Raw genomic sequence first — 24,912 nt, forward strand, 5'->3', positions numbered from 1 at the left:
GCCTCAAAATTCAATGCGCTATTCATATAATCAAGGTGGAGATACTGTGGCTATAATCCAGTAGAGTATCGTACTAGTGGAAGCATTAATCATGTGGATTGCAGGAATGTGCCTTGTTCTCTATGTGATAGCATGTGATGGCATGTGATGGCTTCCCTTCAAAACGGAAATCGTCTACATTTTTCATAATAGCTACTCTGATTGCAGAGGTGCTTTTCAAACAGTTCTTGATTTGTACTGCTGTGTAATAGTCAACAACGAAGCATAATGGATACTTCACTTTTCAGACAATAATTGATATAACTGGGGCACGTCATGGGCACCATTTCTTTGTTTTTTGAACAGTCCTTGATCCGAAATGCTGTGTGACGGGTTGGAAATAGCTGACAACGAAGCATAATGGATACTTCACTTTTCAGACAATAATTGGGGCGTGTGGCACCATTATTTGCATGGGTTCACCAAGTAATAATAATTATTTACAAAAAAAGTTAACAAACAAGTACACAGAAAAATTTGAACTGAATTTTCAACTAGAGTAGGGACCATAGCACATCGATAAAAAGTACTGAAACAAGCTGGAGTAGTGCATGATATTAAATCACAGTAAAACAATAAGAAGTGTTATATCCCTACTGTGCTCAAGATACCATAATGGAAATGCACATTAGGGATATAACACTTCTTATCGTTTTACTGTGATTTAATATCGTGCACTACTCCAGCTTGTTTCAGTACTTTTTATCAACGTGCTATGGTCCCTATTCTAGTTGAAAATTCCAAAACTTTCTGTGTACTTGTGAGAATAGGAAGATATGTTCTTTCATTATCAAATGTACACCTATTATAGTTGGAAAGAGCTATGATTTATCAAGCTATCCATATAATTATCTGTTGACAGGAGTTTCATCAAATTTGCATTAGAAATATAACTGTAAAGCTAAAATATGACCGAATCTGCGAAAGGGAGTCTTATAACCTTTCCGATTGGCTTCACATAACTTCACTCATGAAAGTGGTACTACTCTGAAATTTGATCACATTTTAGTCCTATCATAACACTATTACTTGATGTAGTATGAAGGTGATAGGTTGAATACATGAGGAGTTATGAATAGTTAAACTTGGGAATTTGGAAAAGCTATAAGACCCTTTTTTGCAGATCCAATCACAAATATTGGTCCTTCTAGCAATAGCTTTCATGCCATTGGCACACATTCCAAACACCCTGAAACATTCCACAATATTCAAATTCAATTATATATTTGCCAATGATAGCATTACAATAAATCAAGAAAAATGACAATAGTTTCTTTCACCAGCAAAGTTTGAAATGTGATTACTTTTGTAAAGGAAATTTTATGCATGGCATCAATATGGAGAATTTTGCAACACTTCATAGCATTTATTTGCAGACAGAATAGCCATAAAATACATACAGAAAAATTAAATACAACTTAGAGTAGCTAAACTACAGTATACATGTCAGCTGTCAACAACAAGAAAACAGACAACATTTTTCCTCATCAATTTCAGGATAGCCATAGTTGTAGAAGTGCCAGTAGTATGCACCAAATTGTAAAAATAAATCAAAGTTATCTTTTTCAAGTCCAAATTGAAGAGTTGCAACTTTAACAGCTTGTTCTTGCTTGGCACAAAGTAGTAGATCAATGACAAGTTGTTTTGCTGGTATTTTAGTAGGAATTATTGCAATGGCTGTAGCTACTTTTTTGTCCAGTTCATAATCCAGGTTAAACCCAAACATATCAGTTATAGCACCAGTGGCAGGGTCCTCAACAACATACGTGACTATATAGCCTGGTACTGATGAAAATAGGAAATAGTGTGAGAACTCTTCTTCAGTTTGGAAGATTTGCCCAAACTCAAACTGCAATACATACTGGTTGGTGAGAGTGCATGCCTTAGGAACATCTTTGGATGTCATCCTTCTCAATCCAGCTGTTTTGGGAGTGTTGTAGGGTAGAGGAAGATGAAATGGACTAGAGAGCCAATAACAATAAGTAGCTAGAACAGTCACAGGTTTTATAATGAAAGGTTCTTCGCTGACTATTATGCCTTGAGATATTCCAATTAAGTTACCTTTTCTCATTATTTCTCTGACTACTGTATTGTGCATTTGTTCACTGTGCAGAAATTTCCTACCAGTATAATGCAAATGCAAAGCAGTTAAAACTTTTCCTCCAATACTAATGCTAATTGGAAAGCTAAAAAGTACTGAGGCTAGCTTACCATTTGATTTTAATCTAGTTCCAAATAAAAATTCTGATTTAAATTGAGGATGCAAAGTGTACCACCACAGGTAGTTCTTATGTTTATACTGTCTGATTGTATTATCAATATCGAGTAGCTTCACCATCTCATCAACATTGTCATAGGTCAGATTGGCCCATTTTAACTCTTCACGTAAGATATATGGCTCCTTTCTCACATGCCCTGTTAATTTTACAATAGAGCCAATCTGTACTTCTTGTCCACGCCATAAAACAGGCAGCCCCAGCCACAACACAACTTTAGGAATTGTTAAGTAAGAGATTGCCTGTGGTGGGAGTTGAGATTGCTTCTTACTCAATGATAGGTACGCCTGAAAAACATGATCAACATGAATTTGCCATATAATTTTCACTGATCCAAGTACAATTTTGCAAATTGTACATGTGTCTGAGCCAATTTGGAAGAGTTCGTTCTCCAGGTAAAACCAATGCTTGTGTAATTCACCAATGGTCATTTTCTGGGGGTCCTTATTAAGAATCTCCTGAATTACAACATGACCAGGCTTTTCACGCACTATTACTGGAAAGTATGGTGCTGCTTCCTGAAGAGTCATGGAGAAGAATGTTTCTTTGAAATTTTTCAAAGACTGTTGTGCAGCAGGTACCATAGAAGCATTCACCATAGCCTCTAGCATTCTGGTGTCCAAGAAGTTCCAATATGAAGTTTGTGCTAACATTGTGCACAGAGATTGAAATGATAAAGCTGCAGTAACCATAGGAAGGATTTCATGTGACTTGGGAAATCGTTGTGACTTGGCACTCTCAATTGCGGCTCTTTGTATGATGGGAAAATGACGATTTTCTATAGCTGTTGTTACAGCACTTGAGAGTCTTGAGAAAGCTAATTCAATATCTTCATCCTTTGAAAATGTAAGTGGTGAGGCAACAGTTAAAGCCACTGAATCTTTACAAAATCGTTGCACTAATTGTGAACCTAATTTAAACAAGACAAGCAACATAAGTTGTGTAGAAATCCAGTATATTAGTAGAGCGGCATAGCACCAAAAAATGAGCATTTCGTGCACTTTGTGATACAATTATGAAACTTTCCACACAAATTGTGCTCCTTGTGACATATGTTTTTTGATATAGAGCCATCACGGATTTGACCTTTGGTGACCTTTTCAGCCATTTTTCATAGAAAATAAATTATTATTGTCTTTATCTCCCTAAGGCATTATTTTACACTCTTAAAACATGGTATCAAATTAAAGGTGTTGATCTAAGAACTACATTGACTTTTTGTTTGAAGTTAGTAACTCATTCCACTACAACCTATGATCATCATAAAATTCGTTGCCCTTGGGGTGTAAATTACTAATGGGCAAGTAATTCATAGAATTTCATGGCTAATAGAAATGATCATAACTTTGGAATGCAATCACCTATCAACTTCAAATAAAAGCCGAGTAGGTTGTTTTAGCAGCACCTTTAATTTGAAACTGTGCAAAACAATGCCTGAGGGAGACAAAGACAAAAATGATGAATTTTCAATACAAAAATGACTGTAAAGGTCACTAAAGATCAAGTATGCAATGGCTCTATATCAAAAAATGTATGACACAAGGAGTATAACTTAATATATGGAAAGTTTCATAATTGTATCAAAGAGTGCACAACTACCGCACTATGCTGCTCTACTAGTGTAGCAAATCAATGAGCAAAAGGGAGATTTGCAATACCTGAGGTCGTCCTGCTAGCAGGTGTTTAAATAATTTAATACCCTGCTAGCAGGTCTTTTAGTCAATTTTAAAGACCTCGTTATCTCCCAAAGATCATAGCATTTTATGGATACCATTTTCTAAGCTATAATAGTTTTAAAGCTACACATTTTTTTTTCAGTAAACTGCTAAACCTTACCTTCAGTGGAAGACACTAACATTCCCTCAATCTTAGATGCTACATCATTTAATTCAATTCCAGGTTCCCTCAGTGTTTTAATTAACTGGCTCCATGTAGCCTCAGGATGCTTGCGTAACCATAACTCCAACATCTCCTCACAAGCCTTACTGGAATTTGTAGCATGATTTGTTTTGATGATGTGCAAGTCCTTTACATCTTCTTCATCTAATAGCTCCAACCCAACATCGTACCATTTTGGAGCAATCAATACTCTGACATGTCTCAAATGTTTATGAGTTGGATGATCAGCACCTACAACATGTAATGGTAGTGAAGTAACTTTTCTACAGGGACAAATTACACAAATCTTGAAAAGGGCTGGGGTTACAAAGAAGTGGATAATTTGCTTGTTCTGCACTTCAATTTGTATAGGTAATCACACACATTTGAGTGTAATTAGGGAATAATTGTACGAGTAACAGTCAAAATTGCACGAGGCGAAGCCGAGTGCAATTTTAGCTGTTACAAGTACAATTATTCCATAATTGCATGAAAATGCGTGTGATTGCCTACTAATCACATAGTGACTACCCTTCATGGTTGTAGTACACATCTATCCAGTTCTATGTGGCCATTATAACTACCAATCTACCAGGTGATTGCATCATCCTTCTTTGTATTACACCATTTGTTGTTGCACTTAAAAGGCTTCATGTGTCAGCCATTCTGATTGGATACTCAAAATGTTTACATATGTTGCATTTAAAAGGCTTCTATTGTCAGCTTCTTTGATTGGCTATTCATTACATCACTCTCTTGTTGCACTTAAAAGGCTTCTGTTATTCCGCTATTTTATTGGCTACTTTACAGTGCAATTACAGAAACAAGACCATGCGATTTGGGATTAATTGCACTCCTACTATTGAGACTAATGTATGGCAAATTAAATCACTATGTGATTAACATAGCCAATCATACTTTTCTTGTACTTAACAAAGAATTACTTAAGTACTAGTATATTAAAAATTATAAATTTATAAATGAAGTAGGAATCCAAGCAATAAAAAGTAGTGAAACAAGAGATGAACAATTATATTATTATAGGTAATAATTGTAGAACTCACATGAGTGAGTATGTTACAATAGGTGTAATAATTTAGGCTAAGTTACGCTATTTAAATGTTCCTTAAAAGTATCTAAATTGTTACAATTTATAGTTTCTATAGATAGATTGTTTCATAATCGAATTGATGTAGGAAAGAAGCTGTACTTGTATGCGTCAATAGCTGTGTCTGGCTGTATAAATTTAAGGTCACTGCCCCTGGTATGCCTTGTTCTATGTGTTATATAGTTGGGTAGTGAGACATCCACGCTACTATGAATAATTTTGTGCAACATTTGAAGTCTTAGATGTTTGAAGTGTGGTATAACAGTGGTATAACAATTATCAATGCCAAAGTAGGATTTCCTACTGAGTTATACTGTAATAGCTACCATTGTTCATCTCTTGTTTCACTACTTTTTATCGCTTGGATTCCTACTTCATTTATAAATTTATAATTTTTAATATACTAGTTTGTTTAGTTTTTTGATAAAGCATACAGCTAGCTATAAACATGTGACTGTTCTATTAGGGTGACTGCTGTATTAGAGTATCTCGAATCAGCCTGCCAACTTGAAGATGTGTGGTCACAAATACAGCTAGCGTAAAAGGAGTGTGGTCATGGTGGTCTCGATTAATAGATCGATAATACGTAAAATAAAGAATGGGCATGATGTTATGATCTAACATGGAGTACTGGTACCTCCGTACAGTAGCATAGTCTAAGCGCCTTAAATAATTTTGTGGCGTCTATTATGCTGCTTAAAGAAAGATATGGAAAATTAATGCCTCAATATGGTTTCGTTGGATGAAGAAGAAGACAAGCAGTCTGACTGAAGATAAAAGAGAAGACAAGGCGCACAGGGCATACACTCGTCGGAACCCCAAAAGGCACATCCCATCGGTGAATTTGTTGTTGTGGCGTAAAATTGTGACCGTGCGCTGCTTTGTTTGGGCTCTAGGCTTGCAACTGTGATCAGTGAGTGAGTGAGACAATGAATGAGACAAAATATCGAATTTTGACTATTTTTTTAAAATTCTATACCCAGCCGCCAGTAAGCATTTTTTTAACACTACATTTGATGCTAGATGGACTAATATTATTCCGTAAAGGTGATTTTCGTCACATAAGAAGTTTCTAAGCTGGTTTTTATAAGAGATATTGTAGGCGGCACGTGTCATTTCGGTGGAATTCCTACTTAAACAGTACTACCGTACTGTTTGATTAAAAGGATCTATGTACCGCATCTTATAATACTAAGCATATATATCTGTCTGCAAATATTATACACACACTTATGTAGGCTTCAAGTATTTGTGATCATACATGATGAACTTGCATAGAATTAGATGCATGGGCATTATTATGTGACATAATATTCTTGGTTGAACACTAAAAAGGGCACTGTACTGTATGTACAGTCAATACCACAAAGTATTTTACCTACGTACACCAATGTGTAAGGTTTGCTGAGCAAAATAGGTTTCTATACCTGTGACATAGGGGTGGCAGAACTGGGTAGGCAGGGTAGGATTAGGAGCAGGGGTATCAGAGTAAAACTGAAAGTGGTAAGGCTCACTCTCCCCTGGAAAATTGCACATTTTATGCTATTTGAAGGTAAGTTTTGGACTGTAGTATTGTGTGCAAGGTGCTAGTTAGCTAGCTCCAGTCCCTGACAAGTGCTCAATAATAAAATTGCACATTGATCAAATGGCACATCAGTCTGAGTCCATATTACTGTTTACCACTTAGCTAAACCTTGCCATTTGAGTTGGAATGCTTACAAAGTGGCTACAAAGAAAAGCAAAGCCTAAGCTAAACATACCGAAATTTATTTTTAGAGGCGTTTAATATGGACGAGGTCGACCTGAAGCTAGTCTGAGTGACAAATAGGTTAGATAAGTGTTGTTTCTGTCAATTGTTGCCATTAAATAAATGCTAATTACTGCATGTTCACTTCTTAAAGCATTGACTTAATCAAGTTTGAAAGTTTTTTTATTTCAGCCAAAAAAGTGGTGAGAGTCTGGCCTCACTGGTTGCACCAACTCTGATGCCATTGATTAGGAGACAATATGAAAAGACACAATAAAGACAAAATGTTTGGTGCCAACAAGTCCAACTCAATGCAATTTATCCCTTAGGGAGGAATGTTACTATAATGTTACAAAATGGATCATATTTTAGTTTTACATAGTCTCAATGCACCTGGTATAGAGAAGCTCCACTATACAAAGACAGCTACATTTGCCCACATGAGCATAAGAATGTGTAAAACTTCTTATACCTACTGTTTAGTACACCAATCCTACATTATGTACTGCATGCAGCAGAAAACTTACATTCATAGTGTAAGAAGAATAAAAAGAGGTTGCTTTCATAAGTGACCTATAATGTGGGAAAACCATCTATGTACAAACATTAATAGATTGTGAGATACGTATCTATAGCAATCCACATGTGAAAAGCAACCCAAGTAAATCAGTAGCATGGATGTGTTGTGTATTGATGTGGCTATCCATTCATAGTGAAAAGTCAAGTTAAACTGTGTGTGCATAGTTCAACAGTTTTCAAAAATTTGATCACATGTAACTTTTAGGATAAGGCTACTGCATACTGTAAGTGACTGGATTCGCCAAAACCCAACATGTCAGTACTAAGAATAATTCATACAGTAACTATGTAATTACTGTCAGTTTCTGTAATTTGTAGCTGTATTCCATACAGCAACCACTTCTATACTTTTCGTTCCACTTTGTTTTCCAGAACCGCTTTTGCACAAGGCTAACTGTAAAAATATGAATGGTGATGATATACTATTGACTCTAGCCCAAACAGGTGGAATCTGAAAAAAAAAATCAATCTCATGTTCAGTTGGATTATTAATCCGTAGAAATGTATTCAACCACCACCACATGCACCAGTGAGGTTAATGTTCAGCCTTGTGCTAATAGCCACACTATGATATAATGACACCACTGAAAAATTGGCAGGAAGGTTTATCAGCAGCTCTATGCACCTGGGATGATTCGAAAAATAAAAAAAATTGGTATACTGTATAAGCGGTAGAGGGCCACAGCTTCACAACTGCTGGAAAGCACTTTAATATGTCATACATGTCTGACATTCTCACTTGACATTCTCCCTTATAGTGGGTTTTCCTGCACATATACCAACAGTGTTTCCAAGTATGTGACATCGATGTGAATGTTGTGCATTTAATGCAGTAAGGAGTACATCAGGGTGGCTATTAATTTTTTACAGCAGCCATAATAATGATGAATAATGAATATTTTTTTACTATTCTACAGCAGTAAATCCATTATGACTCAGCTATCAAACACACTAAAGTAAGTTTATGGTGAGTTCAAGGTGAGCATTGAATTGGAGGGCACAAAATATACTCCAATAGAACAATCAAATACAATAATAGAGCAGCGCAGCCATGTGTATATAACACCGTACACTAAATGAGTTCTACAAATGCATTTGATTTACATAATTTCAAAATTGCTGGTAAGTGTACCTTTTATCACTGCTGTAAAAGTAAGCTTTCATTTGAGCTGAGCCATGACCATCCTGATATGCATGTCACAATTTACTTTTCAATTGCATGGGTTTGCCATTCACTCATCACTTCTCCTTAGAACCCACGTTTAGTGAATACCACACAGAATCAACATAATTTTATTACTACAACTTATTTCAGCTACATAATCAATTGGCTATTGCTAAAGGGCAATTACAAATTGTTTAGATGTTTGATCATAAAGGGTGCACCAACGAGACTGGTTATTGTTTGATTATCAGGAATTATACATCCCAAGCCACTTCTTCCCCTTATTCTTTTGTCAAAAATGAAGCATGTTTGATTGATTAAGCTAATGACTTGAAAACACACCATTAATACAAGTACACGTGTATAAGGAAAAATGAAGTTCGAATAGAGATCACATTGAAATTTACGGTAGTGCCTGATGGCTTCCCTAAAGTTGTAAATGGAAACCGCTGTAGTGAGTGGATTAACTGCAGAGGCACTATATACTAGTTTTCTTCCTGTGTAATGAGTTGAACATAGCTGAAAGCAAAGTGTAATGCCCACTTCACTTTCGAGTCAGTAATTAATATTTGAGGCATGTGTTCAGAAGAAATTGAAGTAGGGATTAAATGAAGGGGTCAGTGGAAAAACTACATTTTGACATTTGCCATTTTGTAAAAACAAAATTGTTGGTTAGGCATGTTAATGATATCTAATCCAAAACAAACAAGCAGCACAAAAATTCACCTGAATTGTCGTTATTAAATTTTTACCATTAAACTACCATCACAGCCATTTCTTGGCCGCCACCTTGGATTTCACATCTTTTTTCACCATTGTCTTTTTGAGGGCCGCACACTTTTTTTACAGCTTAGCTGTTCATTTCTTTTTGTATTTGTATACCCCAAAGGCCGGCTTTGGGACTTTTTTAACCTACCTTTTTTTTACCACAGGAAGAAGAAAAGATGAAGTAGATGTACTTTAAATATTTTATCAGTAAATGTACAAATTATATATATAATACATATATTGATTACAGAAATCTCCATGGTGGTTTCTTTGTAACTGAACACTCTACAAGGTGACTTCTTCTAGATGCTCTCTCTACAGGGTGAATTATTTGTAGCTGAACGATCTACAAGGTAACTTCTTCTAGCTAATCTCTCTACAGGGTGATTTGTTTGTAGCTGAATTCTGTACAGGCGATTTTTTTGCAGCTAAGCTCTTTACAGAATGGTTTCTTTGTAGCTGAACTCTCTACAAGGTAACTTCTTCTAACTGATCTTTCTACAGGGCAATTTGTTTGTGGCAGAATTTTATACAGGGTAATTTCTTTGCAGCTGAATTCTCTACATGGTGGTTTCTTTGTAGCTAAACTCTCTACAAGGTAACTTCTTCTAGCTGATCTCTCTACAGGGTGATTTGTTTGTAGCTGAACGATCTACAAGGTAACTTCTTCTAGCTGATCTCTCTACAGGGTGATTTGTTTGTAGCTGAACTATCTACAAGGTAACTTCTTCTAGCTGATCTCTCTACAGGGTGGTTTGTTTGTAGCTGAATTCTGCACAGGTGATTTGTTTGCAGCTGAGCTCTTTACAGAATGGTTTCTTTGTAGCTGAACTCTCTAAAAGGTAACTTCTTCTAACTGATCTTTCTACAGGGCAATTTGTTTGTGGCTGAATTTTCTACAGGGTGATTTCTTTGCAGCTGAACTCTATACATGGTGGTTTCTTTGTAGCTGAACTCTCTACAAGGTAACTTCTTCTAGCTGATCTCTCTACAGGGTGATTTGTTTGTAGCTGAACGATCTACAAGGTAACTTCTTCTAGCTGATCTCTCTACAGGGTGGTTTGTTTGTAGCTGAATTCTGTACAGTGATTTGTTTGCAGCTGAGATCTTTACAGAATGGTTTCTTTGTAGCTGAACTCTCTAAAAGGTAACTTCTTCTAACTGATCTTTCTACAGGGCAATTTGTTTGTGGCTGAATTTTCTACAGGGTGATTTCTTTGCAGCTGAACTCTATACATGGTGGTTTCTTTGTAGATTAACTATCTACAAGGTAATTTCTTCTAGCTGACCTCTCTACAGGGTGATTTGTTTGTAGCTGAATTCTGTACAGGTGATTTGTTTGCAGCTGAGCTCTTTACAGAATGGTTTCTTTGTAGCTGAACTCTCTATAAGGTAACTTCTTCTAGCTGATCTCTCTACAGGGTGGTTTGTTTGTAGCTGAATTCTGTGCAGGTGATTTGTTTGCAGCTGAGATCTTTACAGAATGGTTTCTTTGTAGCTGAACTCTCTAAAAGGTAACTTCTTCTAACTGATGTTTCTACAGGGCAATTTGTTTGTGGCTGAATTTTCTACAGGGTGATTTCTTTGCAGCTGAACTCTATACATGGTGGTTTCTTTGTAGATTAACTATCTACAAGGTAATTTCTTCTAGCTGACCTCTCTACAGGGTGATTTGTTTGTAGCTGAATTCTGTACAGGTGATTTGTTTGCAGCTGAGCTCTTTACAGAATGGTTTCTTTGTAGCTGAACTCTCTACAAGGTAACTTTTCTAGCTGATGTCTCTACAAGGTCACTAGTTTGTAGCTGAACTCTCTACATGGTGGTTTCTTTGTAACTGAACTTTCTACAAGGTGACTTCTTCTAGCTGATCTTTCTACAGGGTGATTTGTCTGTAGCTGAACTCTCTACAAGGTAACTTCTTCTAGCTGATCTCTCTACAGGGAGATTTGTTTGTAGCTGAACTCTCTACAGGTGATTTGTTTGAAGCTGAACTCTCTAAATGATGATTTCTTTGTAGCTGAACTCTCTACAAGTTAACTTCTTCTAGCTGATCTCTCTACAGGGTGATTTGTTTGAAGCTGAACTCTCTACAAGGTAACTTCTTCTAGCTGATCTCTCTACAGGGAGATTTGTTTGTAGCTGAACTTTCTACATGATGGTTTCTGTGTAGCTGAACTCTCTATAAGGTAACTTCTTCTAACTAATCTCTCTACAGGGAGATTTGTTTGTAGCTGAACTCTCTACATGATGGTTTCTTTGTAGATGAACTCTCTGCAAAGTAACTTCTTCTATTGATCTCTCCACAGGGCGATTTGTTTGTAGCTGAACTCTTTTACATGGTGGTTTCTTTGTAGCTGAACTCTACAAGGTGATTTCTTCTAGCTGAACTATCTCTTTCCATAGTTGCATGAACTCCCTACAAGGTAACTTCTTCTAGCTGATCTCTCTACAGGGTGACTTGTGTGTAGCTGATCTCTATACAGGTTTCTTGTTTCTAGCTGATCTCTTGAATTCTCTTCAGGGTGACTGCTCTTAGGATGACTACTCTATTAGAGTATCTCGATCTCGCACTTGCTGCACCAAGTTGGATTTCGTGTTATAACTCCGTGGCTTTAAGTCTGATTCTTCTACACCATTGATGAGCCTTTCTAAGATGATTACTCCATCTGTACAACAATTTTCAAAGCATTACCCCAAGCGGTTTATCTGGTAGGCGTGGCAAGCAGTCGTTTTTTATTAGCTAATCTCGATTGCGTAATTGTTACATACTGTTGGTTTTTTCGTTGTATCTTCCTGTTTTTTAGCTCGATTTCTTTCAAACCACAAAAGGTTTGAGGTTCACTAGTTAACCTATTCACCCACCGCTTTTCATCTTCTTCCCATACGCGGTTTACCCTGTAGGCGTGACAACATATTGGTGTTATTTTTCGTGAATAATCGCTTATAACTCTTTGCCTGTTTATCGTATTCCAGCCAACGTTAGTACCGAGATGCGCCTTTATACCCCCCTTCTGTGTGCCAAATTTCAAGGAAATCGGATATGGCGTTCGCGTTTTATAGCAGTTTTTGTAAGTTTGCGACAAGTAAAAGAAAAATAAGAAGGAAAAAAAAAACCAAGAAACTGAGCCAATTTTTGAAGTCGCATATCTCGGGAACGCGTGAAGCGATTTCGCTCAAATTTGGAATGTGGAGTGCTGCAGTTGGAGGGCATGTCCACAGCAAAAATCGTCTTGTTTCATCAAGGAAGCACAGAGCTACGGAGGTGCAAAAATTGCGTTTTCTTTCTTCCTGTCAATATACTCACGGGTGTTACGCGCCGGCTTCTTGGGCCGCACGACACACTACCGTGTTTCTTGATTTCCACAAATTTAACAACAAGACTTAAAAGTTCAAGTCACAACCAAATTCAAATTTGCAATATTTTACGACAATTCAGGAATGTCTGAAATTTCTATTTAATGTCCACTATAGACCCATTTTATTTTTCAAATGTGGGTTACCCCCTTTTCCACTGACCCCTTCAAATGTTCACAAGTACATCTGCAGGTGTAAGTGACCACCCTTGTTTCCCTACATTTTGATCCTAAGATCAAACCTAAACTTCCTAATTTTTTACTTTTTGTAACATGATTATGACTGGTGAACCCACACATACCACATCAAAAGAAAGAATGGCACCAGGCTTAATGTTTTTGTCTGAACACACGCCCCAACTATCAGTTTACTGAATCGAAGTGAAGTGGCCACTTTCAGCTATGTTCAGTCCATTACATGGCATTACAAATGAAGAAAAGTAGAAGTGCCTTTGCAATCAATCCAGTCACTACAGAAAAAGCGAACAATTTCCATTTACAAGTGTAGGATAATCATCATGTGCTACCACAAATTGACACCTTGGACTGTCAGAAAAAGAAATCAAACACAAAGGAGGACAAAGGTAAGCACATGGTGCATGCATTATATGTACTGCAGTATGCCAAAAGGCACCTATCGGGCTGAAGCGACATTGAACAGTAAAATAAGTCAAGCCCATAGCTTTAGTCATTATTGAGTTACACTTGTCCGAAGGTATTAGTAAGTCAGTCCATCTGTCCGTTCATTTAGTCAATCAGTAAAAAAATTCATTGAATAAATAATTAAAAATTTTGTAGCAATCTGTGGAAACGTTTAGGTCTACAAACCTCCATGATACCTAGTAACACCGTAAAACTAGTCAATTAATCAGTTAATTAATAAATTAATGGACAATCAAGGCAATAAAACTAAACGTTAAGGCATTAATCAACTGGTGTAGCTAAGGAGTTGTCAATAATTGACAAAAAAGCAATTGGGAGCTGTCAAACAAAATAATTTTAAAATGTCAAAGCAATTCTTTAAAATACCACATGTGCATAACCCTCAACAAGAATGTGCATAAACAAAAGATACGTAGAATTCAATTTCCACTTGTACTATATACTTCACAAGTTTAAAAAGCAAAAATGGAATAATTGCTGTCCCTATATATGTAACTGCCTGTATTCCCGCCTCTCAAAAACAATTGCAGATTTTATTCCTCAATATCTCTACAGCAATCTACACCATAAAACAAAGCTCCTTCATTGTTCTTTCTAATGTCACCCGAATCATTTTGATAGTGCTGCCATGGCTGGCACATGTTGCCAACAAACCATTGGTATAGCTATAACATACTGAAAAGTCTGCAGACATTTGTTGATGGCAAAAATTCCAGCTGGAACAGGTATTTCCACTACATTTTGATTGAAAAACCATTAAAAATTTAATTGATTGTCTATCTCGAGTCTGTTTAGTAACTTCTGGGTGTGATATATACATGTAGAGTAACTGTCTACGAGTACAATGTTGCCAGAAGAAGTCCGATTCATGGAAATTTTGGCGCGTTATAATAGACCCAGTGTAGCAAGTTCCCCAGTTTTTATGGCAAACTGAATGGTAGATATTTGGAAGGGAATGCTTTGAAGCTATGTCAATGTGTTGACCTTCACTACAGTAGTGTTACAATGAAACAAAAGCATTGTAAATTAGTTCTACAGGTTAGTTTGTGAAAATTACAGTGTTTCCGTGATTAAGTACAACTATTATGCCCGTTTCATGTAGCATACTTCTTCATATGATTAAATTAACACTGTTGACATTTTGCCGGTCATTGCTATTAAAAAAATAAATCATGACACAAAAGGTATAAGAAAATTAATATTTAACGAAGAAGAAAAAAATCTTGAAGCAACCAAGGTTCGAACCCACTGGAGTACCCACGTTCTACCACTGTTACAGTACCACCAGTGTTTGCTGGCTACTCCCCTTGTTTTTGTAACATTGAAATGTTACAAATATAAAATATTATATAGTCTAACCCATACCTAACCCTAACCTAATGGCTAAAAACTATGCCCTAATCCTAGTTGCACGTCTTCCTAATCCAAAGAGCACTGTTTCTAATCCTAGAAGTGCTGTGTTCCTAATCCTAGGAGTGTTTTTTCCTAATCCTACAGTAGGAGTGCTTTTCCTAATCATAGGAGCGCTGTTCCTAATTCCAAGGGCGCTATTCCTAATCCTACAACTGTGTTTCTTAACTAATGGTCAAATTCCTAATGTTTATATATACAACAAATGACCAACTAAATAAATATTCGGTTAACTTGACAATATTAATACGGGACACTTAGTCCAGATCACAGCTCCAGTCTACACCATTAGGCCACTCCAACATAATTCCTTGTTTCCCATTTCAGTGACCTTTAAAATACATTATTATTATTATTATTATTATTACTAGGACCGCGTCACATACAACCAAGTACATACACCAACGTGACAGCCCCCCGGTGAGGCTATTAGGTGGTGAATGCATTATCCCCAAATCAACACAATATGTCACAGTAGTGACAGATATAACACAATAGTGGCATCGTAACTAAAGGCCACCAGTAGCTAAGTGCCAGTACATCATTGGTGTGGTAATGGCGCAGTGATGTGTACAAAGTATATGTATACAAAACATACAGGAGAGAACTATACATTATTGCAGTATTGTAAGCAGCAATACATTATAGGCAACATCACCATGCAGATAAAAATTATTAGCCAATATACAGCAATGCATATCAACATCAACTAGAGCTAAGTAAGGTTCATCAGTGGTGTAGCAATGGCACAGTGATGGGTGACACACTATAGTTATGCATACACAACTTTCAGGAGATAGCTACACAATGCTGTAGGCGTATGCAAGCCAGATGAACCAGATAAAGGAAGACAGCCAAGCCACTAGAGCCTAGTAGCTACGCCGGCCAGGTGAAGGCAAAAAAGATTAAGCACGTATTGAATTGCCTGACACCAACACAAAGAAAATTCGCCATGCCAGCTGCACAAGACAAAATTGTTTACTTGTATTTTACTTGTAAGCTTATTGTAAAGAGCGTGGCATATGTCAGTTTAATGTTTTCTTGTATCGTTTATTTACGTGAATGAATCCACTGGCAGCTGGCATGGAGATTTGAGATGTTACAAACATAAAAACTTACTTGTAATCTTCTTGTTTACACAAGTGGCTTCTGGCTCTCCTGCACGGGCATCACTAATCTTCTTCGCTATTCTTCTTCGCGCAATATGTAAGTAATTAAGCAAGGGTGTGGTACTGGGCGTTATATAGAATTACACGTATGGTCAGGTCATCAGCACAAACAGGAGCGACGATTATACGTTTGTGCCTTCATTCACAGGCGAATCTATCCCCGGTTAGTTCATGTCTCTAGGCCTCGTAGTTTTCTCAAACATTAATTATTAATTATTTATTTATTTATGACGTAATTTTAACCGCGTTTCGTATTATTCTTAGTACTTGGTTGTATAATTATATATTGTGTACTGTGCAGGAATCATGTATGATTATAATGCACAGGTGTAATTATAAAAGTGTCCAAATCAATACAAAACTCAGTGTATGTGGGAGCATTAACAATGTTCTGGGGTAGATTATTCCATAGTTTAATCACTGAAGTGAAGAAGGAAAATTTAAAACTATCCACTCTAGTATTTAGTTGATTAAAATAGCCACTTCGTAAAAAGGAGGGAACGGGAGTTAAACAATCATCTGGAATATCAGCTAAACGATGAATGATTTTATACAGCATTTGTAATTTTAATTTTTTCTTTCTGCTCTGCAGGGTGGGCAGATTAAGATCAGTTAACATTGTGGAAACACTGGAGAATCTAGAAAAGTCTTTATAGCACATTCTTTCAGCAGATCTCTGTACAGCTTCTAATTGATTAATATTAACACATGTGTGTGGGTCCCAGACTGAGGAAGCACACTCCATAATAGGGCGAACCATTGCTTTATAAATATTACATTTAATCGTGGGAGGGCATTGATAAAGATTACGATGTAGGAATGCATTAATTCTGTTGGCTTTACTAGCAACTTGTTTTGTGTGTTCATTCCAGTTAAGATGTTGATCAATGACTACACCTAGATATTTAGCATGAGTGACTTCTCGGATTGTGGAGTTGTCAATGTGGTAAGTAAATGGTATGATGTTTATCTTGTTTGTTATTCGTAGGAATTCCTATTTAATTGGATTAAAGGTCATAAGCCACTTGTGTGCCCACTGTGTTAAGGAGTCAAGATCACGTTGTAGTTGATGGCAGTTCTCCACGGAGTAGATATTTGAGTAAAGTATAACATCATCAGCATAAAGTCGAACTTTACTTGAGACATGTAAAGGAAGGTCATTGATGTAAATCAAAAATAATAATGGAGCCAGAACAGTTCCTTGTGGTACACCAGATAGCACGTTACAGGAGTCACTTTGTTTGTTATCTAACACTACTTGTTGTGATCTATCAGAAAGGAAATTCTTAATCCAAGACAAAAGAGGTCCTTTAATACCATAAAATTGTAACTTGTGGAAGAGACGGGAGTGGGGGACCTTGTCAAAGGCTTTACAGAAGTCAAGCAGTAACACATCACATTGCCTTCGTTGGTTTAAGCATTGTGCAAAGTCATGTACTGTTGTAATTAGTTGTGTCTCACAACTCCTATGCTGCCGGAAGCCATGTTGTTCATCTCTTAAAGCTTGATGATGATTCAAGTGTTCAAACATGCTAGAGTAGATAACGTGTTCCATGATTTTTGAACATATACATGTGAGTGATACAGGACGGTAGTTGGCAGGGTCCTCCTTACTGCCTTTCTTATATACTGGAACTATCAGAACAGATTTCCATATGTCAGGTATGGCTCCTTGGTTCAGTGACACTTGAAAAATTATAGAAAGGGCAGGGGAACATTTGCTACCTCTTTGAGAAAATAAGATGGAAGATTGTTTGGGCCTGCAGCTTTGTGGGCCTTTAAGGTGTGAAGCAATTGAGATACCCCGTCAGAGTGTATGTGAATCGGTGGAATTTCAGGGAGAGGGTTACCTTCTAATACTGGTACATTAGTAGTGTCTTCTTGTGTAAAAACCGATGAGAAATATTCAGCTAGAACATTTGCTTTAGACAAAGAGTCGGTGTAAGTTGTTCCTTGGTGTTCAAGTGTACTAATACCAGTACGATCTTGTTTTCTATTTTTAATAAAAGACCAAAGTTTCTTTGTAACATTATTATTTTCATCAATAAAACTTGATACATAATTATTAAATGCTGAACAACATTCCCGTTGAGAAAGTCTTTTGAGGTCTTGATAAGTAGCCCAGTCACTTAGACTGTTGGTTAAATGAGCACGTTTGTATGCTCGTTGCTTCTTGCGAGTTAGTTGTTTGATTTGTCTGGTTATCCAAGGTTGCTTTTGTTTGGTTGTGCTCCACTTAGTTGGTATCAGATTTAAACATTGTGTACAGATATCAGAAAACTTATTCCATAAGATGTTAATCGGAGTAGTGGGTGGGTAAGTGATGACAAAATCTTCGCAAAGTGACTGAATGGATTGTCTAATATGATTGAAATCAGCTTTGGACCATAAGTAAATACGTCTCCTAGCAGGGGGACATAGTTGAGCTAATATCATGGACTTCGTAAGTACAACTTCATGGTCACTGATACCACCAACGCTTTCGCAAGATTCAACCAAGGAAGGTCTGTTTGTGACAAAAATGTCTAATATGTTGGATCTCCTAGTTGGAAAGTCTACAATTTGACTGAGACCATTATCGTAAAGGAATTCAAGAAATGTGTTGTTAATAGTAAGGGAATACTGGTGACCCTCAACACAGTTGTCTTCCCAGTTGATATCTGGGAGGTTAATATCTCCAGATACCCACATTGCTGAGTTAGGATGATTACTCTTGATAGCTTCTAAGTGGTTACACAACTGGTTGAGGTATTCATCACTGCTAGATGGGGGATGGTAGGCTGAACATACTATTAAGTTACTATTGTTTAAGAGTTTAACCTGACAAGCAACTAATTCACAATGATTGTTTGCAATTTCTAAACTACATGAAATTAGAGGTTCACAACAGGCGACAAAAACACTACCATAGCCATCACTACGGTCTCTACGATACACAGAGTAACCTGCTGGAAAAACTTCACTTGATAATATGTCAGGTTTGAGCCACGATTCTGTGCCAAAGATAATGTCTGGGTTATATGTATCAAGCAAGTTAAAAAAGGATTCCTTCTTAGCTAATAAAGATGGACAATTAACAGTTAGGGATGTTAAAATAGGAGAATCATTTGCAAGGGGTAGGTCAGCAAGGGGGTGATTATCAGTGCGGGGAACACTTAGCGTGGTGATCTCCGGTATGGCAAGCCGTTTGTTTCATAAATACGTCCTTACGACCCAACCTTAATAAATTATACTGTTATATGTCAACCTTATGTTGGCTGGTTGAACCTTACATTGTCTGGTTGAACCTTACGTTGTCTGGTTGAACCTTACGTCAGTTGGTTACATGAACCTTACATTGTCTGGTTGAACCTTACGTTGTCTGGTTGAACCTTACGTCAGTTGGTTACATGAACCTTACATTGTCTGGTTGAACCTTACATCGGTTGGTTGCATGAACCTTACGTTGTGATGACCAAACTAAACCTTACGTTTTACAAGTCAATCTTAGTCAAACCTTATGTTATGAGTCAACCCCAGCTATGTATGTAGAGCTCACTTAGCTAGGTGATTCCTAATGCATAGTCTATATATAAGCATGATTATGTCTCAGTGATTTATATTGGTTGGGTCGATATTGGTAGTGGATACTGTACTGAACCTAAAGTCGGTTCAATAAGCCGTACTCGCTATTGAACTGACAGTAGCTAGCTAAAACTTAGACAAAAAAGGGTCACTAATTGAAAAAAACCACAAAACTCATCCAGGGATCGAACCCTGGACTACTGATGTGATAGGCATCCGATGCTAGCTACCCACTGCCTCTACTTTTCTATCTTATAAATGTTATTCATGTAGTAGTCTCAGTATGTATATAGTAAGAAGAACATAACCTAAAGGTGAAGAAGAAACAAGGCTAAGAAACAAAACCTTTCGGTTCAGTAACCACTTCCTATTATATTTTACAGCCCTAATGGCACTCTCTTCCACCCTCCATGTCTTTCTTTAAACTAAAGAATGTTTTTCCTATAATAGTCACTAGCTACAGATAAGACACCTAAAACCTACTAATCTATATTAGGATCAGGGAGGAGTCTCAACAACAGCAAGATCAATGGCAGTGGAGCTTCTGGAGACTTAGCAGTCATGTGAACCTCTGCATGAGACAAAAAGGACCAGTAAAAACTCCAAACAACATCTGAGCCAGCCCAGTACCCACTCTGTACTTTACAAATATACATAAAGTGCTTGTGGTATTGTCAGCCATACACAGCCATATACATAGCTATACCATCAGAACTCTGGAAAAATAAGAGGGTAGCTAACTATACATGCAATGCTTCATGCATACGCTCTTCATAGGCCCGACAACACTTGATTTTGATTTGATCTAACTATTTGTTTAAATTCTAGAACTTGTGTTCTATGCTTCTCACATTCATACCAACAATAGGTAACAGCAAAGGTGGAAGAATGATTATAGTTACTGCAAAATAAAGCTGTCAAGCACACATACGTACATTGAAAAAAGTTTATGATGTGAGCATTCTAAAAAGTCACACTTATTCCATTGAACCCTCTGTCATTTTCATTTCTGATCTTTTGTTGTAAATTCATATAATCCTGTTGTTGTAGTTCTATACAGTAGTTTCATTTTCTTGTAATGTCTTGTGTTACTGTATGTAGCTATGCACTTGTCAGGAGTACATTTACAGACTTGCATGTCCTTTTGTACAACCCATGCAGTCTTTTTACAAAAAATGATAATAAATAATCACCATAATCTGGCAGCCGGATATATACTCTTGCATCATCTTCGACTACAGCAAAATGGATAGGCATAAGACTTCCCTTGAAAGCAATTGCAGGTGAGGCTCAACTTGCACAATTTGGCTGTTAGGCAGATCTCTTACATTTTAATGATGCAAAATAGGGAAAGTACCATGTATGCAGCTAAAGGCATGGTACATGCACATAATTATCTTTGCCACACACAGATAGTGAGAAGGCATAGATTAGGTCGGGCTAAACCATAGGCAGCACTCAACAGTCCAATGCAGATAAGAATGACAACAAGACGCGTATATGGAGTGGTCAAAAAGAGACTGATGTTTAGCAGCGGTAAGATGTTTCAAACTGTGGAGCTTTTTTCCATGAAAATAAACCAATACTCCCTAATAGAGCAGTCGCAACAGTCAAAATACATTGCACCTTAGATTGATACTCTTTAATAGAACAGTCACTTTGTAATGAAATACTCTAATAGAGGAACATGCACTGAATAAAATGTCCCAAGATTCCCAAGAGACAACTGTAAGAAATGTTAGGAGCATAATGCAAGCATATTGGGAACACTGAACAGAATAAAAGGAGGAAATTCCCGAAGTAGTTTGGACAAAATTTTGAGAATATTTGACTCAGGCCTAATAAATGACTCAGAATGCTTTTCTTAGACTGTTGTAACTAGCTATCAACTTTACAAGGTGCTGGATGGCTACATTCAGCCACTGGTAGAGGTGCTGGGTGATAGCAAAATTTTCACATGACAGTCAATAGTAATGATATCATGATAATGATATATATCACAATATTATCTATAATGACAGATCAGTAGTTAGCTGCTGCTTGTACAATTGAGAATTTTGTGAACAAACTTGCTAATTTATACATTGTTTACACCTAACCATTGCTCCTTTCTTGTGAAAAGACAGGAATACAGTTTGTGAATAGAGCTACTTAATAGTCAGTCATTTACAAATGTTACATCCATCATAATAATATATACTATAATTATAGGTGTACCCACGCAAAATGCGCTTGATACTAAGAGAACTGTTAGCTATATATGTGCTATTGTGTGAATACACTTAAATTGGAACATTATACTAATGATCAAAGAGTAATCACATCATTACATACCAACAAAGACATGATTCAGCTACTTATGTGTGTGCTTAATTTCTTCAACTGTGTGTGGCATTAACGTCAATCTGTAATATGGTTACCTTACATCAACAAAGAGTGAGTTATGTCATAATTTTATAATGTAGATTGGCCTTTTGCACAGGATTTTCAGCCAATCTGTGCAGTACTCATGTAGATGGCTTATTAAGTACAGTTAGCTACAAGAGGTCTAGGGAAGAGGGTTCTGATGGGTTCTGTAAAATTAGACTTCTGAGTTTACAGCAGGATCCTAACACACCGTTTAGTGTGGCAGAATAAAATGAGTGAGTAATATAGTGAATATAGTGTATGGCACAGCACAACAATTGATCAAAGCTTGCATTCATCTCTCAGGGAAGGATTTACAGAGGTAACATGAGCCCCCTTTAAAAGTTGTTGAAAAGATCGATATACTCTAATAGAGCAGTCATGTATACTTTTTTGGGAGGGGGGGGGGGAGACTTCATCAGTAGAAAACTACTGCTTTTCAGCAGTGCCCATACATTAATATACAATATAATTACAAACACATTAACATACATGCAAGTAAAAATTAGCTAAAATAAGATTTTAAATTGTCCAAGAGTAGCTGCAGTGTAAATTGAGGCATTCAATGAGTTCCAAATCTGCGCACCTTTATAGTAAACACTATTCTTTCCATATGAAGTCCTGACTCTTGGTACGAAAAGGCGATGGCTGCTTCTTCCAACATGAGAGGTAATGGTTGTAGTGTAGTTAAATGTCTCTCTTAAGTAAGCTGGTGAGAGCTGATGAAGAGTTCTATAAACAATGATGGCAGTATGGAATCTTCTACATTCAGCCAAAGTATGGCACAAAAAAACTTTGTGTAGCTAGAATCAATGAACAAAACTTAGAATGAATACGTTCAAACTTTTTAAAGTACTGTACAGACGAAGGTGACGACACAGCATCACAATAGTCCAGTAAAGGAAGGACAAAAGCACAATACAACTTTCCCAGCAGCTCGTTAGATAAGGGACACAAATGATAAAGTTCTACTCTAATAGAACGTGCATGTAAATATCCATATTCATATGTTAAGGAACATCATTAGTGACATTCTAACATTAAATTCAAAACTGAGCATGACCTTATACTGCTATAACTTTGGTGTACAGTGTTTATAGATATAGAACTCCAATAATTTATCACTTGTGTTATGCACACTGAATCCATGCTATGCATATTTGTAGTTAGTTATAATGTTGTTTTGATTGCAAGCCATTTCATTTGTATCAGTGGATTCATGGTTCCTATACCATTGAGATAACTATCACTTACAGGTTACTTTATGTATCTCTATGTGTTATGCAATCTGTTTCCAGTACACACTATTGCTTCATCCAAGGGGCACTTAGCTATATGCATTATAATTAATGTACTTTTTTGGATAAAATATAGCAATTTGCTGAGTTTTGATTCATTTAAAATATTGAAAAGTATCTCAGCAGGTGGGGCAGACCCCTGACTTGACACTGCTTTTGGAACTCCTTCAAAAAATCCTGGCTACACCCCTGAGTTACAGGCTCTTTACAATACCACATACACATGCAGAAATCAACTTGCCTGAACATCTACACAGTCATCATGAAGGTGGCATATCAAGATGTGTCCCATTACAAAGTTACAGGCTCTATAACATGCCAAATACACATAACAGATATTAGTTTTGAGTGGCAGCTGGTCAAATACCACAATTAATGTCTTAGATACAGCTGTAATGTCTTAGAAAACAATAAACACTCAGCTTGTAATACATAAATTCAATTCAAAATTTAAATTCCATACACACACACACACACACACACATATATATATATATGTTATATTTTTGACAATTGCTAACTGCAAAAAGTCCTTGATGCAGAAAGGAAAACAGCATGCAAAACAGGTAGCGTTGAGAAACTACTGCACTATAACTAAGTTTATGTGGCCTAATGGTCTATAATCCTGTCCTGTATTTGGTATATATCAGTTCCACCTGCTGGGCAGGGATCACCATGAGACATTTTGCCATGACAGCAAAACTTACAGTGTAGTTATATTAAAATTATGGTGCAGTAATCAATGCATGCAGATTGTAATGCACAGTTGTGTTACATTGCAGTTGTTATCAAAGGTATAGATAAGGCCACAAAAATTAACTAGGTTCCCTTCCTGGTCATTTTTTGCTGAATGAATTGCACAATCACCATACAATAATGTATAATATTTTATATCTGTTGAAAGGTTGTCCTGTCTTGTAAACACTCTTTTCTTATGAAGATGCACTAACTGTAAACATTCACTTTGTTTTCCTTATTATATAATATTTTTTTACTAAAAGATGCACAAAATTTTGCCTCAGGAAGGCACTTTATCTCAACATGTATATCTAGCATAATCAATAACACTAAGATAGAATTTTTTAGTGAAACTTAAAATTAATAAGATGTGCATGGCTATACATAGGTGGTTTCTGTATATAATGGTAAAATATATTTGCTAATCAGGTGCAGCAGACATCTGCATGTGCATGATGCCTTCCTTGATCATTAATCAAGGGAATAATTGCTGTTGAATATATACGTTACAATTCATGTTATACTGTGTTGATTGAAGCTAACTAGTTGTTCAACACAGCAGGGCTGAGCACTATAATAGAGCATTGTGCTAAAGAGGCAATCCAGCAGCAGTCATGCAGTTTATCAAGATACACATATGTATCTATTATCTACCGTTAATGCATTGGAATGTGATTTTAATGTTATATAGTTATATTGAAGTATTTATAGCTATGCATGCACATGCTATGGGACATATAGAAGTTTTTTC

At 36.7% G+C, this 24,912-nt stretch overlaps 2 protein-coding genes across 2 annotated transcripts in view; both read right to left on the bottom strand.

Annotated features, from left to right (window-relative positions):
- Positions 1–1,345: 1,345 nt before the first annotated feature.
- On the bottom strand, positions 1,346–16,210 carry LOC136253162 (glycylpeptide N-tetradecanoyltransferase-like). The gene is made up of 3 exons (XM_066045791.1): positions 16,106–16,210; positions 4,152–4,445; positions 1,346–3,225 (listed from the first exon to the last, which is right to left on the bottom strand). The coding sequence occupies exons 2-3, from the start codon at positions 4,282–4,284 to the stop codon at positions 1,493–1,495; spliced, it is 1,866 nt and encodes a 621-aa protein (XP_065901863.1). The 5' UTR covers positions 4,285–4,445; positions 16,106–16,210; the 3' UTR covers positions 1,346–1,492.
- A 219-nt stretch (positions 16,211–16,429) lies between these two features.
- The window catches only part of LOC136253164 (uncharacterized), a 53,217-nt gene continuing 44,734 nt past the window's right edge, over positions 16,430–24,912 (bottom strand). Inside the window, exon 2 of the mRNA XM_066045793.1 lies at positions 16,430–18,916. Coding sequence (XP_065901865.1) covers positions 17,851–18,846 — 996 coding nt within the window. The 5' untranslated portion in view covers positions 18,847–18,916 and the 3' untranslated portion in view covers positions 16,430–17,850. The remainder of the gene's footprint in view (positions 18,917–24,912) is intronic.

Source organism: Dysidea avara, chromosome 4 (assembly GCF_963678975.1).
Source record: "Dysidea avara chromosome 4, odDysAvar1.4, whole genome shotgun sequence".
Classification (NCBI taxonomy): Eukaryota; Metazoa; Porifera; class Demospongiae; order Dictyoceratida; family Dysideidae; genus Dysidea; species Dysidea avara.